Source organism: Aotus nancymaae, unplaced genomic scaffold, assembly GCF_030222135.1.
Source record: "Aotus nancymaae isolate 86718 unplaced genomic scaffold, 86718_ANA_hifiasm-v0.15.2.pri h1tg000029l, whole genome shotgun sequence".
Lineage (NCBI taxonomy): Eukaryota > Metazoa > Chordata > Mammalia > Primates > Aotidae > Aotus > Aotus nancymaae.
The window spans coordinates 26,307,838-26,325,154 of record NW_026988442.1 but is presented as its reverse complement, the minus strand read 5'-3'; the positions used below and the strand labels follow the sequence as shown (position 1 = coordinate 26,325,154).

Below are 17,317 nucleotides of genomic sequence, written 5' to 3'. Positions count from 1 at the left end.
AATCTGTTTACTCTAAGCTTTGCCCCTTCTTCATTCTTGAAAGAATGAAGGGCTTGAAAATGAACCCACAGGATGAAGGGGCTGTGACCGATGCATAATGGGGCAGCTGACTCTCAAGTAAGGAGGGCAGAGTGCCTTCTCTATTTCCTTCTGAATTTCAAACTCTAAGCCTCCACTTCTTCCCAAGCCTCCTATGGGTGAGGAGAGAGGAATCAGCTGAGCAGATGGCAACAACCTCTGGGCTGAGCTCATTAATTCATTAATTCATTAATTCATTCACTCATTGCCAGGCATGAGTTCAGAACTGGGTTACAATAGTGAATGTAATCCCCAGTGTTGGAGGAGGGCCCTGGTGGGAGGTAACTAAATCATGGGGGTGGATTTTCCCCTGGCTGTTCTCATGATAGTGAGTTCTTACAAAAATTGTTTAAAAGTGGGTGGCACCTGCCATCCCCCTCTCTTCCTCCTGCTCCAGTCATGTAAGCTGTGCCTGCTTCCCCTTCACCTTCCACCATGATTGTAAGTTTCCTGAGGCCTCCCCAGCCATGCTTCCTGTACAGCCTGCGGAACTGTAAGCCAATAAAACTCTTTTCTTTATAAATTACCCAGTTTCAGGTATTTCTTTATGGCAGTGTGAGAATGGACTAATATAGCGAGCCAAGGTAGTCAGGGTCCCTGTCTTTAGGGAGCCGAAGCCTCCTGTCTTGTGAGCGAGATGGTTGGCAAACAAATAGTCACACAAATGAGTACTTAACTGCAGTTATAACGAGGTGCGAAGGAAGCAAGTGACTGTTAGAGACCAATGCACCTGGAACCAGAAGTCACCTGGGGATCTTGTTAAAACACAGGCTCTGATTGTTGGTCAAGGAAACCTCCAGGTGATGCTGATGCTGCAGGTTCACAAACCACACTTTGAGGGGTGAGAGTTTAGACCACTGGCTAATGCAAAACTGTGCATTACTAAGCATGATCACAATTTGGGGTTCATAAAAAGAAATCTCCATTCCAGAAGACACAAACTCAAGTGCATATTGGGGCCACAAGGATAATATAAATGTGCAAAACAAAAGATCCAGTTCGAAGAGAGGAAACTAAAGCTTCAGTCTGTGTGTACTGAGTGCACACTTATGTGCAATTGCGTATGTGACTGATTGTGTGAAGCAACTTATCCAAGGACACACACCGTTTTTCATTCATTCATGCAGTCACCAAATGTTTATCATGCACCTACTGTGGGCCGAATCTACAACCCATTCTCATAATTGGTTAATGTTCTTTCCAAAGAAAACAGATAGGCTTAAGGGGTCATATCCAAATTTAAGTCCTGACTGTGCTGCAATACAGTCGTGTGACTTTATGCCCTCACCTCTTCCCTCTGAGTCTCAGTTTTCTCATCTGCAAATTGGGGCAATATCTTGCACATGCAGATGGGGCAGGTACCTGACAAATGGTTAAGTGCTCAGCACAGACGAGCTGTTATTAGCTCTCTACCCTCCTGGGGGCCCTTGGTTAAACCACTTAAATCCATGAGCCCAATTTGAATGTTCACACTTTTTTCACCTCTCACTGGGAGGATTAAGAAGCTAATGATTCTGAAAGCAGCAACCGCTGTTATGTTGCCTAATTGGACCCCAGGGGCCGGCTTCTAAGGGATCCCCCAGTGAGATGAGACAATTTGTACTGCCAGCGAGATGTCTTGAGGCGGGTCTCTGCTATAAAGGTACATGTCTGTAAACTGTATCAGTTCATCTTTCTTGTGTGGGTGATTTAAATTGCTCCCACACTAGGGACAGGGATACCACACTGGGCATCCAGAAGTGTGTGCTCCAATTCTGACTCTCACTGAGAGGTCCTGAGACCAGGAAGAAGTCCTTTGTCTCTTGTGAGAGGTGCTGCTGAGAACAGAAAGGAATGAGGTGGCAAGTCCCAGTGCGTGATGATTTTACGGAGTCTATAAATACTCCCTCTTTGATTGAAATCGTTGCAAATTAATTTTATGCACACTAGAATCACAGCAAGACCATCGAAGTCATAACTTTTCATTTCTGGAACTGGCTTAAGTCATCCTTTTAAAATGAATTTATTTCAAAGGAGTTGTTTTAAAGAAACAACAGGCTGGGCATGGTGGCTCATACTTATAATCCCAGCACTTTGGGAGGCCAAGGCAGGTGGATCACCTGAGGTGAGGAGTTCAAGACCAGCCTGCCCAACATGGCGAAACCCTGTCTCTACTGAAAATACAAAAATTAGCTGGGCATGGTGGTGGGCACCTGTAATCCCAGCTACTCAGGAGGCTGATGCAGGAGAATCACTTGAACCCAGGAAGCAGAGCCAAGATTGTACCACTGTACTCCAGCCTGGACGGCAAGAGCAAAACTTGGTCTCAAAAAAAAAAAAAATGCAACAAATTAGTACCAAGTGGCAGTAGAGGTGGTCTGAATATACGACAGAAAAGTGGTTTGAGACCGTGGCATTTGTGAGCTGCTGCCTTTGGTAGAAGCTGTTTGCCTGTGGCGGGCACGATGAGATGCATAGCACCCTTTCCCCCTCAACAAAGCGGGATTTCTGTTCCACGCAGGTAGAGACTGTTCTGGGTGTGAATGGCTACAAAAGCCTTAAAGGTGAGAAGGATGAAGCTGACATGTGGTTCCCCAGGCCAGCACCTGGGCAAACCTCTGGGCAGTTCAACCTGGCTAGGACGAAATGAATCAAAACCCGTCAGCCCCAGGTTGGAACCGGTGAGACTGAAACTGAAAATGAGGTCTTGTCACGCCCAGGGCAGAGGAGGTGCAGGAAGTGAGAGCAGCTGACAGCCCAGCTTGAACCGTGGGGTGGAGGTTTCACCTCCCCTTGGAAACACTTAATAAGATTATAGCATCAGTTTCTGAAAAACGCATTTGCATTTTAAAAGAAAAATTTCCCTCTATTGAGGGTGACTCCCCACCACCCCTTTCCAAAGACAGGATACAATTCAAATCCATTTTTCCCTTGAATAGTAAGGAATAATAGACAATATTTCTCAAGTGGTTCCTACGAACAATCTGGGCTCACTGTGCCAAGGGCTGCATGAGTGTTATCTCTTTACTCTCCACAGCAACCCAGTAAGGAAATTCTTATCATCAGTACGATGCAAATGTAGAAAATGGCAGCGGGAAGTGAAGGAAATATTACTAAGGATTCAGAGCCAATATCCCCGCTAAAGTCATTTGGGCTTTCTCAGCACCACTCTGTCTTCATCCACCCACCCCTTCAGTCACCCATAAATAATTTTTAAGGATCTACCATGAGCCAGGCACTGATTGTATGCTAAACAGGAACAGAAATCTAAATATGTACGTATACATATTTATATGTATGTATATATAATTTTATAGATATATAATTTGTAGTGTCAATATGTATTAAACATACATATTTAATACATATTTATTGTATTAATATATTTATATGTATGTATATGCACATATTAATACATATTTATTGTATTAATATAAATATTTATGTATGCACATTTATATTAATACATATTATATTAATACAATATTAATCTACATATTTAGATTTAATATTTGTATTAATATATGTCAAGTTCTTTGAGCACGCTGCTGCCTCAGGATCTTTGCACTTGCTGTCCTCTCTGTACATAAGGCTTTTGTTCTGCATAGCCATGCGGTACCCTCCCTTACCTCCTACAGGTCTTAAGTGTTACCTTCTCAGGGACCTCTATTCTAGACACCCTAACAAAAACTGCAACCCTTCATCCTTGCATTCCTCATCCTCCTCCCCTGCTTTTTTCCTTCACGGCACACGTCACTACACAACGGGCTATGTACTTTGCTTCTTTATCGTCACTGTCAGCCTTTTGCTTTGTCAGCACCCAAGTGTGGGCTCCATAAGGACAGGGTTTTCCATGCTGTCTCCCTCGTACTTAAAACCATACCAGGGACATGGCTGATTAAACACTTGTTAAATAAATGAATGAACACATAAATGAAGGAAGGGGCAGTTCCTTTCATTAGGAAAGACCTCTCTGATGAGAGCTGAAGGAGGGCTGGTCCTGCAGAGCCTGGGTGAAGACTGGTCCAGGCAGGGGGAACAGCAGGTGCAAAGGCTCGGAGGGCAGAATCATGCTTCTCAGTTAAAGTAAAGGAAAGGGCGGCAGGGGCTGAAGGCGATAGGGAGGGAGACGAGTTTGGGAGGCTTCCCGGAGAGACAAGTAGGGCCTGGTAGCCAAGGATAAGGAATTCAGATCTTACTCTATACTTTTTAAGCACACTGAGTCCACTCCCTGGTTTAGCTCATTTCATCCTCACACTGATTCTGTGAGGTTGGTGGAATAATTACTCCTATTAAACAGATGGGGTCAAATGGGCCTCAAGGAGGTTAGGCCACTAGCCAGGGACCCACGGCGGTAAGAAGCAGAGGTGGGAATGCAATGGAAGCCACTGGGGGCCTTCTTGGGTCCACACTCCCTCCAGAGTCCCCCTGAGTGCAGGTCCTGAGACTCATGACTCTCTGGGGTCCTCCTTTGAGTAGGACCCTTGAAACCACCTAGTAAAGACTCTAATAGAAGGAATGGCCCAGGAGGAGGGAGAACAGGAGGCCAGGCAGGGGGACAGACATAATCCGGCACTTGGGGGTTATGCTCCAGGGTGGACTGTCCCCTGCAGAGTCTCTGGAGCTCACCACCTGCCCCAGGAGAAAGAAGGGGGGTGTGTGTGTGTGTGTAACCTGACCTCACTGGCACTACCGGTTCTGAATTGGGAGCAACCTCTCTCTGCCCCATCGCTTCCACCCTCAAAGCCTTCACCATGGTAGCCAGCTTGTTCCAGGGCAGTAGAAATGGCACTGACAGCTCCAAGTCACAGAAAGGAGTGTGTTTGTGGATTCCACCACTGCAGGAGAACTGAAGATCTAGGGTCTGGAGACTCTTACAGGTTGGCAGAAAGTGAATTAGAAGTGGTTTACAAGTGGGAACTCTGGAACTGGAGTGCCTGGGTTTGATTCTGGTATGACTTTAACCTGGTTATGTAACTCCTCCATGCCCCAACTTCCATGTCTGTAAAATGAGCTTATAGCCTAGTAGGGGTATGATAATTAAATGAGAAACAGTACAGAGTACCAATCAGGAGAATAAACTCTGAAGTCAGACTACTTAGGTTCAAATCTAGGCTATCATCCGTGACATCTCAATCAAGCTGTTTAAGCTATCTGTGTTTCGCTTTCCTCGTCTGTAAAACGGGGATAATAACAGTATCGACTTTTTAGAGCTGTGAAGATTAAATGAGTTAATAGAGTAATGCCAGGCACATGGTTTGCTCTGATGGTGATGGAGAGGGAGGAGAAGAATGCATCCAGATTTATGTTGCTTTGAACAGTGCCTGGCAGAAAGCACATGCTCATTAAAATTTAGGACAAAAGGGAGAGGCAGGGATTTGTCTACAGGACAGCGGCCTGTCAGCTCCTACCAGTGGCAGCCAGTGGGGAATGTGGGCCTAGCCTTTTAAGAGAAACCAGAACTCCAGGTTTTTATGTGAACGCTCCCAATTTTTACAAGTTCACTTTTACTTAAAACACAGTGTAAACCAAACAAAAGCATACTCCAGGGCCAGATGTGGCTGTAGGCTGCCATGTGTGCAACCATGGTTTTGAATTCAGTGTGGTTATTTGGTTCAGAGGAGAGCGATGATGGAATGGTAAATTTAATCATGCACCATGCCCCCAGGGTGTGCCAGACCCTTTACCTCCCATCGCCTCTCTTCCTCCTTGTAATCAGCGCCCTACGAGGTATGCCATTATGCCCCCATTTGACAGGTAAGAAAACTGAGGCTCAGAAAGCTGAAACAGTTTGCCTGAAATCATTTGGCTGAGAAGCAGCAGGGCTGGGATTCCCCTCTCAGCAGCCTGTGCCCTTTCCTGTTATTACAGCTCTCAAATGAAGATAGTTGACTTGTGTATCTACCTAAGTTGACTTGTGTCTCTACTTGAAAGAAAATGATGAATGTCTTTGAACAGGGCTCAGCAAATTTTCTCACACTCTCAAAGGCCCCAGGGCAGTTTACACGAATGCTCCAAAGGGCCAGGAAGAACGAGGGTGTACTCTCCACCATTCAGGTTCGGCATGGGAGCCCAAGCCGCTTGGTGGTACTCTCATCAGGGCAGTTCCAGCTTTGTAACCAGCATGCAAAGAGAAATGTCATTGTCTTGCTGACAGCAATAATTACTCATAGAAGCCTGAACTGGCTTCAAAGCCAGTTCCTTGTGATGTTATATTCCAGACACACGTCACTTTGGTTTTCTATGACAGTTACACAGAATTTGTGCCCCATGAGCTGGTGTCAGACAGATAGTGAAGGAAAGCAATGAGAGGGGGTCTCTGGACACCAGCAGCAAATCCGAAAGCCAGCCAAAGAAAGGGTTAAGCCCAATGGTTAAACATAATAGCTTAATGCCTTTTGCTAACTCCAAGCTCTACCAGGAAGGCTGACAGATCCTAAACAGAACAAACAATAGCTGGAATTGTTCTAGTGAAAACTAGTTCGACTGCATCATTTGCCAATACTTTTTAAAACAACTTTAATTCTTCTCTGCTTCCTTGACTCCAACCCGACCTGAAAGCAAGAGGCAGATGGGTTCTTGTCCTAATGTCAAACCTCTGTAAGCAAGAGGCCTGCTTGGACAAGGGGATGGCAGAGGAGAGCAGAGAGGACAGAGCTCAGAGCCAGAGCCAGACACTGCAAAACACATCCAAGGGCTGGGCCTGGGACGCTCCCCAAAGCGACTATCATCTGTGGTGGTGTCAGCATTTCTTGGAATTGGAGACCAAGAAAGGAAGTTCAAGACATGAACAAGCGCATTTTTACCTCTAACGATGAGACAGAATCGTTAGAGATCTATGCCAAAGTTTTGGTTCAGAGGCAGACATTTAAATGGCAGGGGAGAAATTGTCCTAAGGACAGTACTTTGGAAAGGATGCGTGTCTGTCGCTTACTATATTCTCAGGGAGAGCTAGGACCACCACACCTGTTGACCCAAACTCACAGCAGGAAGCCTACCTTCTCTGTCACTCAGAGTCCACACAGCGGCGTCAGCACGGTTAAACTTCAGTTTATCCAGACAATCGCTGTTTACAGTGAGGCTGGGTGAGATCACTAGTTCTAGCATTTCCTTGTACCTGAAAGAAAACAAAGGGAAATATAATTTATTCATTAATTATACATGCTTACTAATGATTCCGATTTCTTTCCCTAAGAGTATAAATATTAAAGCTGATTACCTAAACCCAGCCTTCTTATAAATTCTACATGATAAAAATTCACTAAACTTTTCATCAAAGAGAAATGAGAAATTAAAATGAAGTTCTTGCTCCCCGCTGGAGAATACACCCAGTTGATTAAAACATTCCCCTCCTTCTTGCTGTATTTTGCCATTAGAAAAATTATATTTTGGTCTCTTTTAAATGTCATGTAAATGAGCCAGAGCAAACTAGGGCAACTTCCCAGCTGAGGAAGAGAGAGATAGGCAGAGAGGGAGTGTCTGGATTTAGATTTCTAAAAGCCAGAGGCTCGGGGAGGGCATAGGGTTGACTGCGATTAAGAGAGAAAAACAAACATGGTACTACTCGCATGGACAGAGAAAAACTCAAAAGGCATCAGTGTCATTAACAACTCTCTAGGTGGCAACACTCCATAGCTCATCACTGTGGTCCTGACCAAGACAGAACTGGCTCCTGAATTACCCATCATTTTTATAATACGTTATGGGGCCACACGGGAGAGTAGGGACGAGTCTCCCTCGGTCTTTCTCATTTTTTAATTGAAAACATTTCCAATTCTTGCACCATGTTGGTAGTCACTCCTTCTAAATTCTGGCCAGGTGCGTGACTCACACCTTCAATTCCAGCACTTTGAGAGGCCAAGGTAGGTAGATCACTTGAGTCCAGGAGTTCAAGACCAGCCTGGGCAACATGGTGAAAACTCATCTCTACAAAAAATACAAAAAAGTTAGCTGGGCATGGTGGCACATGCCTGTAGTCCCAGCTACTTAAGAGGCTGAGGTGGGGGGAATAACTTAACCCCAGGGAGATGGAGGGTGCAGTGAGCTGTGATTGTGCCACTGTATTCCAGTCTCGTTGGCAGAGTGAGACCCTGTCTCAAAATAAATATCAATAAATAAATTCCCACCAATTGGGTTTAGAAAATGAGGTTTCTAGTTAATGCACACACCACTATACATGGTGCATCAACTTTCCAAGGTCTAAACTACAACCAGTAACATTTAACAGTTGTCTTCAGAGAAAGGCTAAATTTACTGTGAGCACGTCATTATCACAGGGTCATCCCCGGCAAGATCAGTTATCGTTTGGTTAATGAAACACAACTCAGTGATCGGTGGTGTCCTGCTTATAAACTCAGATCCTGTTGTAAAAAGGTTGCCAATTCAAACCCCAGTTGTGCTACCCACTACTTTGAGCAAGTTACCAAACTGCTTTAGGTCAAAAGTTTTCTTGTCTGGAAAATGGTCATGGTGAAGATTTAAAAAGATGATTCATGTAAAAAAAAAAAAAAAAGCACTATTTTAATAGACAGCAACCTAAATGCTTATTCAAAATAAAGTTAAAAAATACAGTCACCCCTCGGTATCCCAGGAGGGTTGTTTCCATGACCCACCCCTGCCCCCAACCATGGACACTAAAATTGGCAGGTGCTCAAGCCCCTTATATAAAATGATAGAATATTTGCATATAACACACACACATCCTCCCATATACTTTAAATCATCTCTAGATTACTTATAATGGCCAACACAATGTAAATGCTATAAATTGTTGCATATGCACTGTTTTGTTTTAAAATATATATTATTTTTGTTGTTATATTGTTATTTTTTACTGTCTTTTTTGCCCCTGAATATATATATATTGAGATGGAGTCTTGCTCTGTCTTCCAGGCTGGAGTGTAGTGGTGTGATCTTGGCTCACTGCAACCTCTGCCTCCCAGGTTCAGGCGATTCTCCTACCTCAGCCTCCTGAGTAGCTAGGATTACAGGTGCACGCCACCACACCCAGCTAATTTTTGTATTTTTAGTAGAGATGGGGTTTTGTCATGTTGGCCAGGCTGGTCTTGAACTCCTGACCTCAAGTGATCTGCCCGCCTCGGCCTCCCAAAGTACTGAGATCACAGGTGTGAGCCACCGTGCTCACCCTCCACCGCACCCCCCCCAATATTTTTGATCCGTAGTTAATTGACTCCTTGGATTGGAACCAAGTGTACTGTTAATGGACACAGATGCATTCCACATAAAGAAAATTACACTCAGGAATGATCGACACTGTTTTCAGGAAAATGGTTAACTCTGGGGGTAGGAGGGAATGTAATTTTGGAAGTGACATGGTGGAGGGGTTTCGACTGTGTAGTGTTTTGGTTCAGGGGTTGACACTACCTATGACCATAAGCCAAATCCAGCCCACAACTGTTTTTATGTGACCTGTGAGTCAGGAATGGCTTTTACATTTTTAAATGGTTGCAAAATAATCAAAAGCTGGATCCTGTCTCATAATATGTGAAAATGATGCGAAATTCACATTTCAGTGTCCATAGGTAGTTTTTTTTCTTTTTTTTCATAAGTAAAGTTTTATCAGAACACTGTCCTGCTCACTGGTTTACTATCCTGTCTGTGGTTACTTTCACACCACAATGTTAAGTGGAGTAGTTTCAACAGAGACCATGTATGGCCTGCAGAGCCGAAGGTATTTAGGATCTGGCAGCAAAATTTTGCCAACCCCTGTATCAGGTCATCAGGATGCTGGGTATCCTACTTTTGTATGTTTTACTCATCTTTGTATGCCTGAAACACTTCATAATTTTTAAATAAGAAAGTCTTCATTTCAGGGATTGTATATAGGAAGTATTTTATGTATATGGACTTTTTGATCTGATGAGAGAATCCCACCCTGATATGGTTTGGGTATTTGTCCCTTCAACTTTCATGTTAAAATGTGATGTGGGGCCGGGCGTGGTGGCTCACGCCTGTAATCCCAGCACTTTGGGAGGCCAAGGCAGGTGGATCACGAGGTCAGGAGATTGAGATTGAAACCATCCTGGCTAACACAGTGAAACACCGTCTGTACTAAAAATACAAAAAATTAGCTGGACGTGGTGGCACGTGCCTGTAATCCCAGCTACTCGGGAGGCTGAGACAGAAGAATTGCTTGAATGTGGGAGGCAGAGGTTGCAGTGAGCCGAGATTGTGCCATTGCACTCCAGCCAGGTGACAGAGCGAGACTTTGTCTCAAAAAAAAAAAAAAAAAAAAAGTGAGGTGATCCCTAGTGTCTTGGGACTAGTGGGAGGTGTTTGGGTCATAGGGGTGGATCCCTGAATGGCCTGGTGCCCTCTCCATTGTATGAGCGAGTTCTTGGTCTATTAGTTCACAAGAGAGCTAGTTGTTTAAAAGAGCCAGGCATCTCTCTTGCTCCTTTTGTCATTGTGTGATGTGCCTGCTGCCCCTCCAGCTTCCACTATGAGTAAAAGCTTCCTGAGGCCTCACCAGAAGCCAAACAGATACTGACGCCATACTAGTACAGCCTGCAGAACCGTGAGCCAAATAAACCTCTTTTCTTTATAAGTTACTCAGAATCAGGTATTCCTTTATAGCAATGCAAAACAGGCTAACACATACACAAATCAGCTCTAGTGTTTATATCCTTATATTGAATATATATATGTGTACGTATACATATATATATATATAGAGAGAGAGAGAGAGAGCGCTAATGTTTATATATAAATGTTGAGTCCTAAAATGTCCCCATCTCTACATGCATCCTGGGTGCCTGTTTTCTTGTTTTTCAAATGCCACAGGCACTCCAGGATAGAGGCCTAGGCGTCTTGCTCCTTCAATATATCAAAGCCTATTGTATGGTGCTTAGCAAATAGCAGACATTGTATCTTTATCTGGCTACAAGTGCCAGAAATTTGCATCCTATCCAAATGTATTCCCTTCATTCTTCTGGGTGTGTGCAAATAATTTAAAGTTAAAAAGTAAGCAATGGGGTTAAAAATATCACTAGTCTCCAGATATCCAGATGCTGTGAGTATTAGAAGCAGCAAATTGTTAGCCAACTGACCAAATCTAGTTAAAAACAAAATGAATTGTTTTCCCCACTCCCTGGGGTTTAAAAATATTTGAAGTAGTTGCCAATATTTAAAAATGAGGCAAGTTCACATAAAAATCTAGATTTTCCTCTTTTCTTGAAAATAGAAGAGTACTGCCTTTTTCTTGCATGGCAGCAACCAGCTGGCACTGAACAGTGGCTGCCCAGTTAAGTCAAGGGATACGGGCTCCACTTTGTCACAGTCCCCACTACTCCGTACTCTCTTATATGACCCTCTTTTTCCATTTGTATTTCCTCCTGGTCCCTATAGGCATTTGCATTTGAGAGCTATGTCATACGTATTATCAGAAAAGCCAGCTAAGGAAAGAGACAGCAGTGTGACATTTCTGGCCTCAGTCACGTGGCTTATTTACTTTACTGAGTGCTGCCGTCACCCTTCAGAGCTCTCACACATCCAAAACAGCATTTTGTTGATTTTAAGCAGAGAAGGAAAGTGTTTGTGAGTCTGAACTCTGAGACTGAGTATTGCTACTAAGGCTTTTGGTGTATTCACCTTAGACTCTTGCCTAAGATTCTTGAAGGCCAAGCCAATGAGGAAATCATCTTTATTTCCTCCACAGCACTTGACACAGAATCTTGTTCATTCCATCATCCAAATACCTTCTGTTGGAGGAAGGGAGGAGAGAAGGGGCAGAGGGGGAGAGGGAGAGGGAGGGAGGAAATCTTATTTGAGCCATGACCTGCTTCCAACAAGATTTTTTAAAGTTTCCATTTATCTGTATTTTCCACCACACCCTAGACAATGACTCTGACATGTTAAATATGTAAACATTTCCTTACAAATAATGCCATGCTGTTTTATGTGTGGCATGTGTTTTAATCTAATGAATCATGTATATAATATCTCATTCTGTTTACCAGGATTTTTATTTTCAGTCTGCACTAATTTAAAAATGTGTATAGTACTGGATGAGTATCTAGCTTGTAGTTATAATTCTATACTGCACACCCACTCTATTGAATTTACGCATTGTCCTGGTGGTGAACAGGCAGGATCTCTCAGCCACCTTATAAACAACGCTGCAATGAACATCTCCATTCATCTTCATTTTTAAAATGCAGTATCTCTCTCTCTATATATGTATACACACATATTCCTAAAATGTATTTATATCCAAAGTGGAGGATTTCTGTGTTATGGAGTATATGTGAACTGAACTTGAGCAAGTACTAGCAGACTGTTCTTCATAATTTCTGTACTATTCTAGATTCGACCAGAAGTGCATAAGGGTTCCGGTTTTACAATTTCCTGCTAACGCTTGGCACTGTCCCACTTCCTAGTTTTTGCCAAACTGATGCATCGAAAGCAATAACTCATAGTTGTTTTGATATTCATTTCTAGGATTAGTAGTGAGTTTGAGCATATAGTCACATAGTTGTGGGCCATATGAGCATTTGGAAATTGTCTATTCAGATCTTTTATGCTTGCCCATTTTTCTACTGGGTTTTCTTTTTTTTTTTCTTATTGATTTGCTGGAGTGCATTATAGAGTCTGGGCATTCATTGTTTTTTTTGGATGCTATAAATTTCTTCACTTAGTCTTTGTCTGTTTCCTTTTTTTCTATTGTCTTTTGTAGAACAAAAAAATCCTTACATATTTACCTGATAATTTCTTTTAGTAGCTGTAAAAATCCTTTCTCTATTCTTGGGATTTTAAAATTTGTCTGCATGTTAAACTTTTCACTTAGAGTTTCACCTTTCTTATTTAAGTCTTTAATTCATTTAGAGTCTGCCTTTTTATGTGGTTTAAAGTTTAATTTTTCTCCATATTGAAGAAAACAAAAATAAGCCATTTTTCCTAATATGTATTAAACTGTCCAGCTGATTGCACCTCCCAGCTATTATGTGATAGCTTGCATTTTTAGTCAATCTCACCATCATGATCAAAAATAAAAGCTATAGAATACTGTTTTAAAGGACTGGAAGTCAACCAAGGCAGGTCTTGAGGGAACAAGATCTCAGAGAGATGAAAAACAGACTAAGTTTGACCTCTATCAATTTTCCCCTCAAGACATTTGCCAGTTTATAAGTAAAGAAGAAAAAAGCAACAGCTTAGAGTTTTCCAGCCTTACGGAGCTGGGGAGACAAAAAGAGTTCAGGATTACTAAGGTAGTTAGAACACAAGGAGCAAAGATTGTAGAAATATGAGAACCACAGAGGTATGAGTCTGATATTGTTGACAGTTACTAGCCTTGAGGCATTTGCTGATACCCAGGCTGGGTGCAGTGAGAGGCAGAGAAACCAAGCAAAAAGGGGTAGTAGCTATGAAGGCAAAAAATTAAGCAGAGCTTTTTTGCAATTGACCAATTATAGGAAGGCAAAAATTGGAATTCATGGCCAATAAGGATGAGAAGCCTTGAGAAACACTCAAGGCTTTTAACTGGGGCCCCTAGAGGGTTACTTCCTTGGAGTAAGGGCAAACTAAACAGATCCTGCCTTGAGTCATCTCAATTCCATATTGGACCAAAGTGATTTGCCTCTAGTATCATCAATAGCCAGAAGAAAAATTTTTCTTTTGGGGGAGATGCCATCTTCCAGAGTCTCCAGTGTTTCGTACACAATAAAAAAAAAATTGCCAGGCATATAAAGAGACAAAACCAAATGATCAAAAACCAAGACAAACAACAACAACGAAAAACCTCACATGAGATTCAGCTGTTGAAGCTGTCAAACATGGACTCCTCAGCAACTGTGATAACATAATAAAAAAATTGATTTAAGATGAGAACACTACTAAAAAATACTAGACTTTTTAAAAATGGAAATTACTGGTTGGGTATGGTGGCTCATACCTATAATCCCAGCACTTTGGGAGGCCGAGGCGGGTGAATCACGTGAAGCAGGAGTTCAAGACCAGCCTGGCTAACATGGTGAAACCCCATCTCTACTAAAAATACAACAATTAGCCAGGCATGGTGGCAGGTGCCTGTAATCTCAGCTACTCGGGAGGCTGAGGCAGGAGAATAGCTTGAGCCCAGGAGGTGGAGGTTGCAGTGAGCTGATATTGTACCACTGTACTCCTGCCTGGGTGACATGAGCAAAACTCTATCTCAAAAAAAAAAAAAAAAAGAAAAGAAAAAGAAGTTACAGAACTGAGAAATGAAATGAAATAATTAAAATTAAGAACACAACAGATCAGTTGAACTACTGATTGGACACAGCAGATGAAAGAATTAGTGAACTGGAAGGTAAGTCAGTAGACAAATCTTAGGAAGAAGGTTGGAAAATTGGTTTAAAAGATCATAAAAGAAACATGGGACATGGTAAAAGATCTAGCACACATGTAATAGGGGCCCCAGAAGGAGAGGAGGGAGAGAGAGCAAGTGAGAAACAATATTTAAAGAGAAACTCACCAAAGACCTTCCCAGATGGATAACAGACATCAAGTCATGGAATCAAGAAGTTCTGTGAATCCCAAACAGGATAAATACAGAGAAAAGAATTCCTGGGCATATGATGGTCAAAGTGTACATGTGCAAAAATATATTAATCTGAAAAGCAGTCAGAGGGGGAATAAAAGATATAATCTTTAAAGAAGGTATAATAAGGAGAAGCAGCTTCTCAGCAGAATTGATGGAAAACAGAAAACAATGAAATTTCATCTGCCAATGTAGAATTCTATGCCAGCAAAAAAAACCCAAACAAACAAAAAAAACTTCAAAATGAGGACAAAATAAAAATGAAACCAAAATTAAGATTGTTTGCCATCAGCAACCCTGCACTAAAAAAGAATGTTCTGGAAGCACGAAAATTCACCAAGGATAAAGAGCAACATAAAAGGCAAATATGTGAGCAGGAGGAAGATAGATAAATACAATTAACATGTTTTAAGGACCTTGCATTTTCTTGGAAATGGTAAAAGTACTAATTTATAGTAAACTTTTAGATATATCAAGAATGTATCCTATACTATTTAGGGTAACTGCTAAAGAATAGTAAGTGTAAACATTTCATGTACATTTATATATTACATTAATTATAGTAAATGCAAACAGAATAAATATAACACTTGAAAGACAAAGATCACCACACTGACTTTTAAAAAATAACTACATGCTCATTACGAGACCCCTTTTAAATATATAGACATACAAAGATTCAAAGCAAGGATTCAATGATATGAAGACAACATAAAAGAAAGCTGGCATTACCCCAAGTAGACTTTAAAATAAAAACCATTATTAGAGATTTACAGGGACATATAGTAATGATAAAATAATCCACCAAGATATAATTTGAAAGTTTTTATCCTTTTGAAAATTAATTTGCATGAAGAAGGGGGACTTGACTGATTCTAGAATCCTGTTAGACCAAGAATTAGGTCTGCAAAATCTAAAATACCTATAGCAATTAAGATACCTACAGCAATCAAAACACATCATCCTTTGGAGGCAAGCAAATGGACGGCACTAATAAAGCCAAAGCTACAGAAGTATTAATCTTCACAAAGTAAACACGATCCTGACTTGAGAACCTGAAAATTGCTCTTTCCTGCTGTCAGCTACAGCTACAGGCACTGGTAACTTCTAGAAGCAAATTATTAGCCACAGAATAGAGGAACGTGAACAAGCAATTCAAGGCAACTGGGTTTCCAGAGTTAGTAAAACCCTTCCAAAAATTCTAGTCATAGTTCTCATTTCCCACGCACTTAATTTATGCCAGGCAATTTTCCTGATCACATTTACATTATCTCTTTTAATTCTCTCAACCATGCTGGGAAATAGAAGGATCTGTCCTGTATTTCCTCAAAGGCCAACTAAACACAGATTTAGGTCTGAGCAAAGCGTAGGCACCAAGAAAATGTGAAATTGTTCCTGTTTGGTGAACTTACCCTGTTCTGCCATGAGGATCTAAAAAGAAGCTTTTCAAATGTCAGCACACTCCACCAATTGATGGATGGATAAAGAAAATGTGGTATGCATATAGACTAGAATATTATTCAGCCATAAAAAAGAAAATTCTGTCATTTGCAGCAACATGGATGGAACTGGAGGTCATTATGTTAAGCACAGAAAGACAAATATGGCATGTTCTCAGTTACATGTGGGAGCCAAAAAAGTAGATCTCATGAAGATGGAGAGTAGATTGTGGTTACTAAAGGTCAGGAAGGGTGGTGGGGAGGATGAAGAGAGATTGATTAATGGGTACAAATATACAGTTAGAAGGAATAAGATCTAATGTTCAATAGAACAGTAGGATGGCTATAATTAACAATAATTTATCATACATTCAAAAGAGCTAGAATATAGAATAACTTGAATGATGCTAGCATCAAGAAAAGATACATATTTAAGGTGATGAAATCCCAGTGACCCCGATTTGATCTGTACACATTATATGAATGTATCGAACTATTGCATGCACCCTGTAAATAAGTCCATCTACTATGTATCAATAAAAAAAAAACTAAACAAAATTGTAAAAAAAGATTTCAGCATGCAGTGAGTTTTTCTGTCTTATGAATCACTTTGTTTCATTATTGAATTGGAGGAGACAATGGAGGAGGAAGGCCAGTCTCTGGTGTTTGAGGCTGCTAAAGGTCTTAACTTGGCCCTGATTACATTCCTCAGCTTATACATCACAGAAATAAAAACAGCTCACACTTGCAGAGCATTTATTCTGAGGCCTAAATCTCTTTGCATGCACTGGCTCATTTCATCCTATGAAGTATGTAGAGATGAGGAGACAGGTTCAGAGATTGACCTGGCTAGTTAGTGGTGGAGCCAGGATTCTCACCCAGATGATCTGGCTCCAGATCCATGCTCTTAACCACAGGTTGCAAATAGCTCTGCATCACAATTTCAACTCAGGGCCCATCTAGCTCTAAAGTCTACTAAGCTACCCAGTCAGAGCACCCGATCTGTTATCTGCTCCAGGGGTTCAAATCCCAGCTATGCCGTTATCAGCAGTGTGACCTTGGGCAAGTGTTATTTCACTTATCTGAGTCTCAGTTCTATAAGATAGAGAAAATACTACCAGGTTATTCTGAGAAAAGTGAGTCAGGGAAGACATGAGTGAGTGGGTATTAAACAAAGTGCAGCTGACACTATTTGCATTCACACAGACAAAGGCTTAAAACAATTCGTTTCATTTCAGGTAGACACTGGAAACTGTCATGAGGATCACCAGGAAACCGCTGGTTC

The 17,317-nt window shown here is 41.7% G+C and overlaps 1 protein-coding gene across 4 annotated transcripts in view; it reads right to left on the bottom strand.

Moving 5' to 3' along the window:
- The window catches only part of EYA2 (EYA transcriptional coactivator and phosphatase 2), a 342,073-nt gene that overhangs the window by 199,033 nt on the left and 125,723 nt on the right, over positions 1 to 17,317 (bottom strand). For all 4 annotated transcript variants that reach the window (XM_064382489.1, XM_064382490.1, XM_012467361.3 and 1 more), the window contains exon 2: positions 7,056 to 7,174. In XM_064382489.1, coding sequence (XP_064238559.1) covers positions 7,056 to 7,164 — 109 coding nt within the window. In that variant the 5' untranslated portion in view covers positions 7,165 to 7,174. The remainder of the gene's footprint in view (positions 1 to 7,055; positions 7,175 to 17,317) is intronic.